The sequence below is a fragment of the Phodopus roborovskii genome, unplaced genomic scaffold (genome assembly GCF_943737965.1).
Source record: "Phodopus roborovskii unplaced genomic scaffold, PHOROB, whole genome shotgun sequence".
Classification (NCBI taxonomy): Eukaryota; Metazoa; Chordata; class Mammalia; order Rodentia; family Cricetidae; genus Phodopus; species Phodopus roborovskii.
The window spans coordinates 11,145,654-11,161,493 of record NW_026126546.1 but is presented as its reverse complement, the minus strand read 5'-3'; the positions used below and the strand labels follow the sequence as shown (position 1 = coordinate 11,161,493).

The following is a 15,840-nucleotide window of genomic DNA, read 5'->3' as shown; positions in this document are numbered from 1 at the left end:
CACTATGCTATCATGTTAGTACCAAGGAAGGCTGTAAATGATCTCCTTGTAAAGGAAAACATTAATGTGCCTTTTTAGCTACTCACATTAGTCTTAACTTCCTGAAACACTGTGTAGCCCAAGGTGGCCTGAGACTTGTAATACTCCTGCTTCAACTTTCCAAGTGCTGTAGTTATAGAGGAATGAGCCACTGCACCCAGATTACTTTTGGTAGGTAACTGACAGCCACTCAGATTCTAAAGTTTGCTTAATTTTAGTTTTCAGCACTAAATTTAAAAATGCAAATTATATAAGTCCTCAAAAACTCATTTGCATTAATTATTTTAACCCTTTAATTGTATATACTGAAAATTGTTGTTTATAATAGAACTGTTTTGTTCTCTGTATGGTTGCAGCTGAAAGTTTGCATGTCCTCTGCCTTAATTTGGATTTGATTGTTCTAATTGCTAAGTAGACAAAGTTTAAAACCATCTCCCAACTAGCTATGGATAGTATTGTGGTCTGTTTTTTAGGTTGACCTATTATGTCATAACAACAACAAAAAACAAACAAACAAAAAAACTTTTCTGAACACATTTCTTGAGAGAGATAACTTTAAAGCTAGCTGAAGAAGTAGGATGAGACCTGATTTACTTTGATAATCACCATTAATTACTTATCATTTTCTGAAGAGATTCATTAGGTTAATATAATAGATTTTCCACATGTCCAGCCTCCCCTCCCATTTTTTTTTTTTTTTTTTTTAGTTTTGCACCACTGGCTATAATTTGTTGGATCTGTTTTTATTGTGAGTAGTAGTGAATGACTGTGATGCTTTCTTCGCTCTTATCTCTTCGTTATGAACAGACACTCCTGAAATGGTGGCTTTTCTTTATCAACTTCATTATCAACTGTCATCTGATTGCATTCATACTTGTTTTGCTTTGAAAAGGTGTCAGTTCCCTACCTTTGAGCAGTGTCAAGATTGGCTAAAGAGACTGAACAATGCCATCCGACCCCCTGGTAAAATAGAAGACCTCTTCTCATTTGCATACCATGCTTGGTGCATGGAGGTCTACGCCAGTGAAAAAGAACAACATGGAGACTTGTGCAGACCAGGTAGGCCAGACTTCTTTTGGAACTTTGCTTGAAGGTCCCTTTATCATGAAATGGGAACCTATGGGAGTCATGTCTTCAATCTCTTATTTTATAAAACACCTAGCATGTTTCCATTATTCTCAGTTTTGTAAGATACATTTCCTCTTTTCCAGGGGAAGGGAAGAAAACTGTGTTTGACACTTTAGTTTCCTAGGCCTAAAACGACTATCATTAGGTTGTGAGGATTATGGAACCGTAATGAAAGGAAGCTGTGAATTTTGTGTATGTGTTTGGTTATATTCATGTTATCCTGATCTTTTCTTAAAATGACAACATATGTGTGTGTAAGGTATGTCTGAAGTGCTAGGGATTGAACTCTAGATCTTGCATATGCTAAGCAATTGTTTGTAGTGTCAGCTAGTGTGTGTGTGTGTGTGTGTGTGTGTGTGTGTGTGTGGTAGATACACACATGTATGGAGGCCAGAGGTTGATATTGGGAGTCTTCCTCTGTGACTGTCCACCTTATATTTTGAGATAGAGTAAAGCTCACCAATTCAACCAGATTAACTGGCAGACAAGCACCAACAATCCTTCTGTCTTCAGCTTCCCCAGGCTGGGATTATAGGCACCTGCCACTGTGCCCTGCTTTTTACATGGGTATTAGGGATTCAAACCCAGGTCCTTATGTTGCTCAGACCCTGTCATCATGGTTTACACTCTGTGTGTGCGTGCGTGTGTGCGTGTCTGTCTGTCTGTCTGTCTGTCACTTTTGCTGCACACCTTTAGTCCAAGCACTTAAGGCAGACAGGCAGATTTCTGCTGAGTCCAGGACCAGCCTGGTGTACATAGCAAGTTCTGGGCCGACTGTGAGACAGTTAGCCAGCCCTACAGAGTGAGATCCTGTTTGACAGTTTTTAGAACGTGGTATTCCTCCCCCCCAAGTTTTTTAATGGTAAAGTTACAACAAAGTGCACAAATCTTATATTTACATTTGCTGTGTTTTAACTGTTGTATATTATTCCAGTTTTTATTTCTCTGTTGTCTCCTAGAATAATTTAGAAGTATACTTGTTGCATCTTGTTGTTTGTGACTGTAACTCTTAAGAGGTTTTGTCTGGCTTGGAGTTACCTGCCTTTTGCCAGTAAGGCTTGCTTGCCTCTATTTTGTTACTTCACAATTAGTCCCTTGGTAATTCTAGTTGTTCTTTTGGATTTGAGCTGGCTTTTAGGCTATTTCTAAAATGGGTGCTTTGTTCTGAGGAAGAGTCCTCAGGCACTTTCCTTCTCATGATGTTTGATATTCTCTGGCCATCAATACAGTTATCCAGTGTTATCTGGCTCTCTACAGCCTCTGAAACATGGGGCATGTAGTGGGTAGAGAATTGATTTTAGAATTCAAAAGGTTGAATTTAAGCCTATATTTTGTGTTTAATTGAGATAATACTAAGTAAGGCACTTAAACTTTCTGAACTTCACTCTCCTTTGTTTACCAAACTGGAACAGTTCACAGTCTTCCTGCCCAAATTAATATGGGTGTCTTAAAGATCTAATGTGTTAATGCTGCAGAGTTCAATTCAGTAAATGCTCACATGCCTCCTGTATACCAGGCTTGTGGAAGTTTTGCAGCTTCGGGGTAATGCCATCCTAACTGAGCAATTAGAAATTGTCTAGACTGGACGTTGTGTTGTTTCTTCTCAACAAGCACAGTTCACACTGATGTTAACCTGCTGCCACCTATATGGAATTTTACTGACACTATGAGAGAACCAGAGGGGTAGGGAGAGAATATATTTGGATTTTCCCCTTTATGTAGTTTTATTATGTAATACAGAGAGAAAACTTGTATTTATTAAATAAAATACTCTGATAGCATTTTTCATTCCAGCTATTGTGGTTTTAATACTTCCCCAATAGTGTTGAATATTATTGGCCACAGCTTACTCACAAAACAGGACCATACCAGACAACCACATTCTCATGTCTGAAAAGTTTATACAGCCTGATAAGGCTCTCTGCTGATGCAACAATCCAAATCAAACCAAATTAGGAGAAGCCATGTTTAATGGACACAGTACTCCTGGATGGCCTTCCAGTCCCCCAGGGGAAGATACGATAAAGGGAGACCGGAAAAACCATGAGTCTGTTTTCTGAGGGGGCAGTTTACTCTTTGGGAGTGGTCTTAAGCGTCTTTGGGAGAGAAGTTATCATTTGGCAGGCTTTCTGAGATGCAGCAGCTTTTGGAGAGAGATTAGGGAGGGGACTGGGGTGGAGCTTCCACCATAATATCCCAGATTCTATATGGATGCCAGGGACTGGGGTGAAGCTTCCATCATAACAATGTCATCTCAAGGATGAAAAAAAACATGAGATATTTCAGAGTGATGCCTTTGTATAGTCTACCCTAGAACATTAGACTACAAGCATAGACTCTGAGGTGCAAAAGTTAGTTTAGTCTTCAGCCATACATAGAGCCATTATTGGCTCCTCTCCAGCTAAGCACTGAGTACATCAGCAGGCAGGGAATTGGGATGACTCTATCATTGTCTTGGTATTCTTGTAAATTTTAGTGTTTGGCTGTTGAGCCTGTCATAGTGGAACCAGCTACATTGCAGCCACAATTAGGATTTACTCAGTCTTGGAAGAGGTCTTGGCATTGTTATGGATTCATTTGCATTACTTAGAACCCTTTATTAAATCTTGACTCTACTTTAACCTCATCTCAAATTCAGGCAAAGGACTCAGAACTGCCACCTTCATTCTCATGTCCTCAGCTTCAATAATAGTTACATTTTTCATTGCTGTGACATAATTCCTGACAAAAACAGCTTAACGGTTGAAAGGTTTATTTATCCCTGTTCATAGCTCATGATGAGGAAATCATCATGTCTTAGTCACTGTTCTTTTGTGCGAAGAGACAATATGACCAAGGTAGTTCTTATGTCCTAAGAAAACATTTGATTGGGGTTTGCTTACCCAGACAGAGGTGGGGAGCATGGCAGCAGGCAGGCAGGAATGGTGCCAGAGAAGTGACTGAGAGCTACATCCTGATCTATAGGCGGAAAGAAAGAAAGTCTGGGTTTGGCATGGACTTTTAAACCTCACAACCCACCCCATTGTCACACTTCTTTCAAGAAGGGCACACTTCCTAATCCTTCTAATCTTTTCAAAGAGTTCTACTTCCTGGTAACTAACCATTCATATATATGCACCTATGGGGGCCATTCTTGTTCACACTACCACACATGGCAACAGGGACTTGAGCCAGCAGTGTATATTGTGTCTTTGGTCAGAAAGCAGAGAACAATGAGTGCTCAGCTCATTTGCTCCTTTTTTATTTAATTCAGGACCCTTGCCCATAGAATGTACTGCCCAGAATAGTTGTCTTTCTATTTCACTTAATGTATGTAATTCCTTACAGGTATGCTTATAGATCTTGTCAGGTTGACAGTTGCTATTAACCACCGTTGTTTCCATTCTATGACATAGTCAGATTGTCTGTGCTGCCTCTGTATTAAAAACCAGGCTTGAATCCAAACTAGAGTGACAGATGACTGGACATTCAATTATTAGATTAATAGTACCATGCCTATTCTCTGACCTCTCTAGTAAGAAGTGCCCTTGTAAGATGTACTACATTACATCTTGTTTATCTGCAGGTAGCATGGGCTTGGGTCTTATACTGCTGTTGGGTTAGCTGTCTTCTTTTCTGGCCTTGGATGGAGTCTAAGAAGTATATACTTAAAGACTTTTAGGAACCTTGATACATAGAAAAAAAGTTTATTCCCCATCACTTGTAAATCTGGAAGGTGTATTTCTTAATCTTCTCTGGCTCTGGTGCTAGTCTTTGTCCTCACCTGTGCTTTGTGGGTTTGCATACTCATAATCATCCAAGGAGCTAGGCTTTTGTTAAAATTGCAGATTGACAGTGTAGCCTATGAAAGAGATTGCCCATTTGTTTTAAAAATTAATTTCAAATAAAATGAAAATGCTTGGAATGTGTAATTGTAGTGCAAGAAATACTAAATGTTGAAAAGGTGGATTAGGAAGCAGAAGAGGAAAATAGAAGAGTCAAAACAAATAAAAAAGAATTCACTCAAAAACCTAGTAAGATAGCTCAGTAGGTAGAGCACTTGCCATACAAGGTTGACAATCTAAATTCGATTCCTGGAATACAAGGAACCCAAGTAAAAGTGGAAGAAGAGAACTGGTTTCACAAAGTTATGGGTATGCATGCTATGGTACATAATGTGAGATTACACATATATATCATACCCACAATAATGAATAAATAAAAACTAAAAGTAAGTTGGGATATTAAAATATCTAATGTTTTATCTGTATAGACTTTGGAATTCTCAGATGGATGTTCAAGGAGGATCCAGCCATAGATTTATTTGTATTCACTTTTCTGGCTTAATAAACACAGATGGGATGGGGGCTGGAGAGATGAGGGGTAGTGAGTGAGGTAACTTACTGAAAAGAACTTTACTGTGCAGCCTAATGGCCAGAGTTTAATCACCAGGGCCTACAGACTGACTCCTCCAAATTGTCTTCTGACTTCCACATGAACACTAAAGCAAGCATGTACCTCTCAGATACACACAAATACACGTAAAATTTTGTACTAAGTATATACACAATGAAATTTTGTTTCTTTTTCTTTTATTGATTCTTCTGTTAGATATTTAAGGTTGTTCTAATTTCTTAGCTATTGTAACTAGCATATCAATAAACATGGATGAACAGATAACTGTGGTATGTTGACTTAAGAGTCCTTTGGGTTGCCAGGCAGTAGCGCCACACGCCTTTAATCCCAGTACTTGGAAGGCAAAAGCAGGCAAATCTCTGTGAGTTTGAGACTGTCCTGGTCTCTGTTAACACAGAGAAACCCTGTTTTAAAAAAAATAAATAATCCTTTGGGTATATATAGTAGTTAGTTTTTTGAGAAACCTCCCTATTTCCATAGTGGGTTTACCAGTGTATATTCCCACCAAAAGTCCTCTCTGTCCACATTCTTGGACAGCATTTGTTATCATTGGTTTCTTTGATGATAGCCATTCTAATTAGGGCGAGATGAAAGTGCAAAGCAGTTTAATTAGCATTTGTCTGAGAGCTACCTGTTCACTTCATTAGCTCATTTATTGATTGGTTGATTTGATTTTTGTTTTTGTTCTTTTTATGTGTGTGTTTAATTTTTGTAATTCTCTCTATGTATGTATGTATCCTTTGTCTAATGTGTAGTTGGCAAAGATGTTTTTCAGTTCTGTGGGCTGTCTCTTCACAATAGGGATCATTTTCTTTGCTGTGTGTAAGCTTTCATTTTTCATATAAACACATTTGTTATTTCTTATGTTTTATTTTTGTTTTTGTTTTTTTTTGTTGTTGTTTTGGAGTTATTGAGGTTGTTGTTCTTTTGCTTTGCTATTGCCTAAGAAACACAAACACAAGACTCAGCGCCCAGGTGGAGTTTATTGGTGGCCAACCGAAAGCAGGAGAGGGTGTGTGTGTGTGTGTGCAGCGCTTGCTTTAAAAGGGGAACTTGCACATGCATAACTGAATTCCCTACATGGCAGGTAATGCATGGCGTAGTGATGACATGGCCATGACCTTGCTGCCCATCGTTGCGGGGTGGGGTCAGCAGACTGCTGGTTTCCAGCAGAGGTCTTGTCTAGGAAATAATTATACATTTGTAATCCCAGCACTTGGGAGACATAGATACACATCTATGGCTGGATTGCCTTGGAATTTCCATTATTGTTTTCTTCCTCCAGCACTTCAAAGATCCAGGTTTTACAGTAAGGCCTTTGATCCACTTTGAATTTACTTTTATTTTTACCTTTTGAATATGGTGGGAGATAGGGTTCTGGTTTGATTTTTCTGCATGTAGAAATTTAGCTTTCACAGCATTATTTATTAAACAGTCTGTTTATCTAAGTATGACTTGGATTCCTTTGTCAAAAGGCTGTATCTGTGTAGATTTCTTTCTGAGTCCTCTATTCTATCTCTTTGGTCTTGTTTTATGTGTCAGCACATACAGTTTTTGTTACTGTAGCTCTGTAGTATAATTAGGCTTGGGAGACTAACAGCATTACTTTCTGCTTGGGGTTGTTTTTGGCTACTTAGGGTCTTATGCTCTACACAAATGTTAGGGTCATTTTTGTAGTTCTGTGAATAATGTAATTGAAAATTTGATGTAGTGGCATTGAAACTAGCCAGTTTTAAGATATTAATTCTATTAGTGAGCATGGGAAGTTTTTTTCATCTTTGCTTCGTTGATTTCTTCATGTCATAAAGTTTTCATTGCAGAGGTCTTTACCTTTTTAGTAAGGTTTATTTATTTTTTTGAAGGCATTGTGAATGGAATTTTTTTCTTGATTTCTTTTCTTTGCAAGTCTGTTATAGAAATGTTACTGAATTTTTTAATGTTGATTTTTGTGCTCTCTTCCCATGCTGAAAGAGTTTAGTAGGTTCAAAACATTTCTGGTGTTCGTTCGTTCGTTCGTTCGCTCATTCATTCATTCATTCATTCATTCATTCATTCATTCAGGGTCTCATGTAGCTCAGGCTGGCCTCAAACTCATTGTGTAGGAAGGATACCTTGACTTTGAACTGCTGATCCTCCTGGCTCTACTTTCCCAAGAGCTGGTATTACACACCTTACTTTGAGGTGTTTTTTTAGGGTTTCTAAAGTATGGGGTCTATAAACTCCTTCCTTTCTTACTTGTATTTCTCTCCCTTTTAAAAATTGTAAATGCCTTGTTGTCAGGGTGTCAGATCCCCTGTAACTGGAGTTACAGACAGTTGTGAGCTGCCATATGGGTGCTGGGAACTGAACTCAGGTCCTCTGAAAGAATAGCCAGTGCTCTTAACCACTAAGCCATCTCTCCAGCTCCAACGTATCTCTTTTATTTCTTTCTCTTATCTTGCTCTTGTAGCTAAGTTTTGAAATACTGTATTGAGTAAGAGCCTCATTCCTCATTTTAGAGGAAATACTATTTTCTATTTGATTTGATATATTAAAATTAGATATAAAGAGTCAGTGAGATGGCTCACTAGGTAAAGGAGCTTGCTGCCAAGTTTAATGATCTTAGCTAGATCTCTGGCACTATTGATTTATCAATATATCATTAAATTATGGTATATTGAGGTTTTTTTGCATATGTTGAGATGGTCATGTGATTTGTATCCTTAAATCTATGTGTTCTAACACACACACACACATACCATGTATGTATGTATGTATGTATGTATGTATGTATGTATGTTGAGCCCTGCTTCCCTGGAATGAAATTAATTGGGTCATGGTATATGACCCATGTAAAGGTCAGAGGACTACTGGTGGGAGTCAGTTCTTTTCTTTCTATCATGTAGGTCCTGTGGGTAGAGCTTAGATCATCAGGCTTGGTGGCAAGCTCCTTTATCTGGGGAGTCGGCTGTCTCACAGGCCTTTCATTTCTACTTTTATTAAGTCTTCTATCCCTCGTTTGCTTAGTTTGGGGACAAGCAAGCTTTTTGTTTGATTGATTGATGTATTGTTCTTTCCTTCTCCAATTTGTTAATTTCTGCCTTGATCTTTATTTTTTCTTTCCAGCCAGTTTTTTAGTTTGACTTATCTTTGGTTTTTATAAGTCCTTGGAGGTGCATCATTAGGTTTTTTATTTTAGATCTCTGATTTTTTACTAATTTTCTTAAGCATATGTGTATCTACATGGTTGTGAGTGAACATGCATGTGATGGTTGGAGAATAACTAAGTGTTGATCCTTACCTTCTGCCATGTTGTTTGCTTCTATGCTGTGTACTCCAGCCTAGCTGGCTCATATGTTTCTGGGCGATTCTCTTATTTATACCTCCCACCTTTCCCTATGAGTGCTGCGATTCCTGAATATGTAACTGTGTCTAGCTTTTCACGTGTTTCCTGGAATCTGAACTCAGTGTTGCATGGCGAATGTTTTTGCTACCACTGAACCGTCTCGCCAGCCCTTAAAATTTTTGGTTCAGTAAGTAAAGATGCATGCAGCCAAGTCTGGTGACTTGAGTTCAATCCCTAAGACCTACACTGTGGGAGTAGAGAATAGATTCCTGAAAGTTATCCTCTGACTTCTGTGTACGTATTGTGGTATGTATCACCAATCCCCATAAATAAATGTAATAACATTTTTAAAAATTTAAAACATTTATTTTTATGTTTGTATTAGATTTATCCCAAATGTTCTGTTAAATTGTGTTGTCATTTTCATTTGATTCTAGGAATTTTAAAATTTCCTACCTAGTTTCTTTAGTGACTCACTAAGAGTGTGTAGTTCACTTCCCACACACTTGAATAGTTTCTAATGCTATTAATTTCTAGTTTTACTCTATGGTGATCTAAAAAAAGATAACAGAATTTATTTCATTCTTAGGTTGTTAAAATGTACTTTATGGCTAGAATGTGATCTATTTCAGAAGTGGTTCCAGAGACTGTTGGAAGAATGCACATTCTATATATTTTGTTGAAGTTTGTTACATAAATTTGATCTATGGTGCAGTTTAACTCTGAAGTTTCTTTGTGGATTTTTATTTGGATTATATGCCTAAAAATGAGAGTTGGGTACTGAAGTCACCCACAATTACTGTATCAGGAACTGTGTGACCCTTTGTGTTCATAATGTTTGTTTTACAAAATTGGAAGCCCCAACATTTGGTGCATATGTTTTTACAGCTGTTATATCTTTGAATGAATTGTTCTTTTCATTAATAAATATATGGATTTTTCTTTATCTCTTTATCTGAGGTTTGACTGTGTCCCAGTGTTTATCAATATTACATTTGTTTGTTTGTTTTTTGGGTGTCACTGTTTAGCTCTGGCTGGCCCGGAACTCTCTGTGTAGACTAGGTTGACTAGATTCACCTGCTTCTGCCTCTTGATTACTGGGGTTAAAGTGTGTATCACCATACCTGGCTATTTACTTTTACTTATGTTTTAATGTGGTTTTCCCGTGATTTTGGCCTCCACCCTTGAGATTCTTCTGCATGGGTGGTCTGTTGGTGATGTTTCCCACTGTTTTTTTTTTTTTTTTTTGGTAAATTCTTCATCTCCAACATTTTTTAAAAAATAAAATACCATATATTTTTTTTTTTTTTTGCTGAATCTTTCTTCCATGTTGTTTTATTATGCATATTGCTGATTTTTCACCCACTGCTGACTTAGTCTATGTTCCTTGCTGACTTTTCTCTTTAGCTTCTGGATTTTGTTCATCTTCTGGAGGTATATTCTTTGAGACCACTGATTATTTCACCAGTAAACTTGAGTTTTCATTGGGCATTATATTTCATTGGGCATTTCATTGGGCAGCAGTTGGGGAGTTAAAATGCTCTGACCGTTCATGTTTCTTCTGCTCCTAGTTTACGATTTGTGAGTTTGCTGGTTTGGGTGTTGCTTCTGGTTTTATTTGTAGGTTTCTTAGTGAGAAGCTTAATCTTAGGGCCTTACTCCTACTGAGAAAGGGGAAAAAAATATAAACCTTCTAATGGCAGTGTCAGACCATATAAGACACAGAATCCACTTGAACTTGATTAAAGTTCACTCCTACATTAGCAATGACTGTGGAACAGAAAATGGCAAAACTAATATAGACTGTGCTGTGAGGTTAAAACTACTCAGGGCAAATGGGAAACAGTGAAAAGTAAATGAGAGATAGGGAAAGGAGAGATGGTTTGGTATTTAAAGCATTTGTTGCTCTTGTAAAGGACTCAGGTTCAGTTCCTAGTACTCACATGAATTCCTAGGCTCACAATCCTCTGTAACTCCAGTTCCAAGGGATCTGACTCCTTCTGTCTTCTGAGGGCACCTGGCAAATATGTGATGCATGTACATACTTGCAGGAAAATAACATACATATAAAATAAAGCATATAATTCTAATTTTTTAATTAGATAAATGTAAAAACAGTAATAAAAGTTAAAACATGGGCCAGTGAGATGGCTCAGCAGGTAAAAGTACTTGCTGCTTAAGATCTGAGTTTGATTCCCCAGAACTCGAGATGGGAGAACTGATTCCCACAAGTCCTCTGATTTGCACATGCATATGTGCATGAACCTGCATTTATACACATAGAATAAAAGAGACAAGTAAATTAATTTAAAAATAAGTTTTTTTGGTTTTTAAGTTAAAAGCAAATAAGATAGCTGGACATGGTAGAGCATGCTTCTTGTAGTTCTAGTACTGGGGAAGCAGAGGTAAGGTAGGAGGGTCAACCTTAGGACCACCTCAGTCTTTGTGACACCCTGTCTCCAACAACCATTAAAATAAAGTCAAAATACTATTAAAAATATCATAGGAAGAAAGATAATTATAAATATAAGAGGAAAGGAGATACTATGCTAGATTAACTTAAGAAGAATAAGATGAAGATATAAAAGTTAGAGCTTCAGTGATGGCTCAGCAGTTAAGATAAAAGCAATGGCTGCTCTTCCTCAGGACCAGAGTCCAATTCCCAGCTCCTCCTTGGTGGCTCACAACTATCTGTGACTATAGTTCCAGGGGATTCTATGTCTTCTTTTGGTCTCCATGGGTACCAGCATGCAAGTGATACACAGACATACAAGTAAATAAAGCACCCCCCCTTTTTTTTAGAGTGTCGTAAGTGAAAATACTGCCACAAATGTAGTATAAAGGAAATGGAGGAACAAAAGAAAAAGCTGACATGATAGCAGCTTCAGATGGCAAACTGCCAGTTATATGTATGGTGAGGAAGGGAAAGTCAGCTGTACTACATATAGATCCTTATCTTTCAGGGTTATGCTGATTTGAGCCTGTGTTGGGTGAGTCTCTAATGTCTGCCATAACTGTCTTCGTTTTTTAGAGCCTCTCTTCTCTGTGTACGAGGCTTCTGATGGCCACATTTGTCTTTTGTTTAGTGGGCTAGACAGATTACTCCCACCTTGTAGACTCCCCTTGGGCCCTAGCTAGAGAGTGAAGAGTGGGAGATGCATCCACAACACTGAAATCTGTGTGGATGAAGGACCTGTTTCCACACTTTAACCCCTGAATATTGATCATTGGAACGTCAGCGTTTTCAGACTCTAGTGTACACCAGAGGTTGCTCCAGAGCCTGATCTACCTACAGACCCCAAGCCCAGAGCTGTCTGACTCAAGAGTTACTGTTAGTTAATGAGATCTACTCCTAGCCACAACTACCTCTCAAGCTATCCACCTGGCTGTGGCAGGTAAAAACAGGCTCCCTGACCTGTGGTTGTTTCCTGTTCCAGGTCTCCAGGATAGCTCAGTTTTAAACAATAGATTATCTGCTAAGATCGTGCCCAGATGCCAGTGTTTGTCTGTTTGTTTGTTTATTTATTTATTTATTTATTTATTTATTTATTTATTAAATCACAGGATCCTTTTAGGATAACGTTTATCCTAAAATCGAGATGTTAATATAAAAGACCATTAATAAAAAATGCACTCTACTTTTGTAAAACTTAAAAGTATATCAGAAGCAACATCTTTTAAGCTGTGTGTGTGTATGTATGTATGTATTTTATTATATGGGTGCTTTGTTTGTATGTAGGTCTGCATACCAGAAGAAGGCATCATATAGACAGTTGAGCCACCATGTGGGTTCTGGGAATTGAACTCAGGACCTCTGGAAAAATAGCTAGTGTTCTTAACCACTGAGCCCCATGAGATATCTTCTTTTAATAAACTTGAAAGGTGTCACAATTTTACACCTTTATATTTTAAATGAAAGGCTCCCTGAAGGGCCAATATTCCTTACAATTTGTAGACAGATGGCACCTCAGTTCAGATAGCTTTTTATCCTATTGGAGAGTCTATTACATTGCTTCTAAAACTTTTCCAAATGGACCAGATTTAACTGTTATTTCTTCCTGTTGCTCTGAACATCATCTTTTTATAGCTCATCTTCAGGGAGCATGTGATACCTAGCTTAAACTCAAAAGTAGTTAAATGGTTTTTACAGGGTTGGCCATCATCCAAGTAATTGGCATTTCCTGCTCTGAGGCTCATTTCCAAGGGAGAACAAATCTTTTCCTTTCTCTCCAGAGCAGTCTGTTGTATATGTTGTTTGTTGTGCTTTCTTCTGGCCTCGCTCTGCCAGCATTTATTTTATAGCTTGTTGTTGTTAGCCATTTCTTAGCTCGGGTTTTTTGTTTTGTTTTTTTGAGACAAAGTTTCTCTATAGCTGTGGAGCTTGCCCTGAAACTAGATCTGTAGACCAGGCTGCCCTTGAACTCACAGAGATCCACCTGCCTCCCAAGTGCTAGGCTCAAAGGCGTGTGCCACCACTGCCTGGCTTGTTTTATAGCTTATAACACGGATTACACACATTAGATAGGAGCCTGCTAGGTGTTTAGTGAGTTATGCTCCAGGACCATGCACTTCTTTAAGGGGGAAAGCTTTTTAGATGTAGGTCTGGCTCTACCTTTATTATGGTCTTACAGGAGAAAGGGCCACATTTATGAGAAATGTGATCAGGTTATAGCTAGGAGATAGGGATATATTCTTATAGGTGCCCAGAGGGTTTTTTTGTTTTTGTTTCCTGATCATTGGCAGTTAGGCTCCTATGACCACTAGCCTGATTACTTGCAGTTTCTGAAAACCAGAAAGCATTTCTTAACCTATTTGCTGTTTGACCTTATCTGAGCTGACAGTTCTCTCACTTGGTATGAAGAACCCTTGTGTTCCCTTGGGGAACTAGGGATGCCTAAGTAGCCCTGTTGAAATTGTGTCTGTAGTAGTGTAATACATGTGCCGTCTTAGCTTTCTAAAAGCCAGAAAACTCCCAGGTTCTGAAATGTGACCCAGAAAGTTTCAGATGAATAATTTTAGATTTATGTTACTAATCTTGGTGGTTTTTTAAAGATGGATTTTATTTCTTTTTATGTATATTGTCAGTCTGAGTGTGGACATAAGAAAGTAGACTGTGTGGTTATAAGAAAGAATGTGGGCTTTGGGGCCAGAGAGCAGTTTCATACTAATCTTCCCAGACTGCTTGCCCTCTGAAAAAATGAATGCAGTGAATGAGCGCAGCAATACCCACAGAGACTTTAAACACACAAGGTCTTAGTTATATAACCCTGGCTGGCTTCAAATTCTTACAGAGGTATGCCTGCCTCTGTCTGCTGAGAGCAGAGATTAAAGGCACACAATGGCTAAAATGGTATAATCCTTAATCTGTTAGCCCTCTCTTCTTTCTGCTCATTTTTTTAAACTGAAGTTAAATATGATATCTATTTATATATTTCTGCCTTTAAAACAGTTTGAATAGAGCAGAGCAAAGTAGTTTTGTTTTCCATTTTGCAAAATTGTATTTATTTTTTTGTTTCTGCTATCTGTCTCTCTCCCTAGGGGAACATGTAACGTCAAGGTTTAAGAATGAAGTGGAGCGGATGGGTTTTGATATGAACAATGCCTGGAGGATTTCCAACATCAATGAGAAATACAAGTGAGTTATATGGATACTTGTAGATTGAGTTTCACAGCCAGAGCCTTTAACAGAATCCCAATTCTCAAGTGGCAGAACATTGAATTTAGGTACTTTGAAATAGAATTTTGTTTATTAGCACTAAATTAATGCTCTTCAGAGTTCTTTCTGAACCTTTTGTTCAGGATTTCTGGAGTGGAAAATGATCCTTGCTTAATAAGATCCTGACACCTTCCTTTTTTAAACTTTACAGGCCTCCGTTCTTCCTGCCCCATGTGTGTCTAGACGATACTGTGCCAATGGTGGGCAGCAGGGTTTTCATCACCACTTGGCATTACGTAAGAGACAGGATCAGTGATCTTAAAAGGAAGGATAAACACTCTGTGTGTGCGCGCGCGCTCGTGGGCGTGTGTGTGTGTGTGTGCGTGTGCACGCGTGGGCTCAGGCTCTAGAGTGTGTACATGTACATGTACGTGTACCTGTGTAGGTGTGTGTGGAGGCCAGAGGTTAGCCAATGTTCAGTGTCTCCTTTTATCACTTGTCACCTTTTTTTTTGAGACAGGGTCTCTCACTGAACCTGGGGCCTCTCAGTTCAGCAAGAGTAGCTGACCAACAAACTCTAAAGAGCTTCCTGTCTCTACTTCCCCAATGCTAGGATTATAGGCATGTGCTACCACACCCAGTCTTTTACATGGGCACTGGGGATCTGAACTTGGCAGGTACTTTCCTCCTGAGAAATATTTCCAATCCTCATTGCTAATCTTAATGGCAAATTTTCACAGCTATAATCATTTAACCATTAAATATTAAATAACCATTAAGTATTCATTCATTTACCTATTTCCTAAAAACATGTAAGTGTTTTGGTGAGAAAAGGTGGTTAGGTTAAATACTATTATTTTGTCAATCTAAGTTTCTGTAAAACATTGTCCAAGACACTGAAATGAATCTATTCTCCTCTTTAGTTTCTCTCTCCCCCCCCCCTTTAGTTTCTTTGCAGCACTAATAATGCTTTTCTTTTTTCAGTTACCTCAAATTATAATAGCCATTTCCTTGGTCTATTTGTGGTTAGCCATTTTTCACTGGGAAATCTACCACTTATTGCAGCCTTTCTTTTACATGGATCTAGCCAAAAAGTTAGGAACCTGGGGTTAGGAAGGTCCAAGAGCTTCCCATGGAGCTGTTCTCAGAGGCAGGGTGGAGGACAGCAAAGCCATAGGGATCTGAGGCTACATAGGCTTTGCTGAATGGAACCTCCTTTCTATACACTGGAGCTGCTTACCCATGATGAGCAGAGCTGACTTCTGAGTAGAAGAGAGAGGTGTGGAGTCTACTAGAC

At 38.5% G+C, this 15,840-nt stretch overlaps 1 protein-coding gene across 7 annotated transcripts in view; it reads left to right on the top strand.

Annotated features, from left to right (window-relative positions):
- The window catches only part of Mtmr3 (myotubularin related protein 3), a 107,275-nt gene that overhangs the window by 60,099 nt on the left and 31,336 nt on the right, over positions 1 to 15,840 (top strand). For all 7 annotated transcript variants that reach the window (XM_051200343.1, XM_051200347.1, XM_051200346.1 and 4 more), the window contains 2 exons: positions 932 to 1,098; positions 14,426 to 14,522. In XM_051200343.1, the coding sequence (XP_051056300.1) occupies positions 932 to 1,098; positions 14,426 to 14,522 (264 nt within the window). The remainder of the gene's footprint in view (positions 1 to 931; positions 1,099 to 14,425; positions 14,523 to 15,840) is intronic.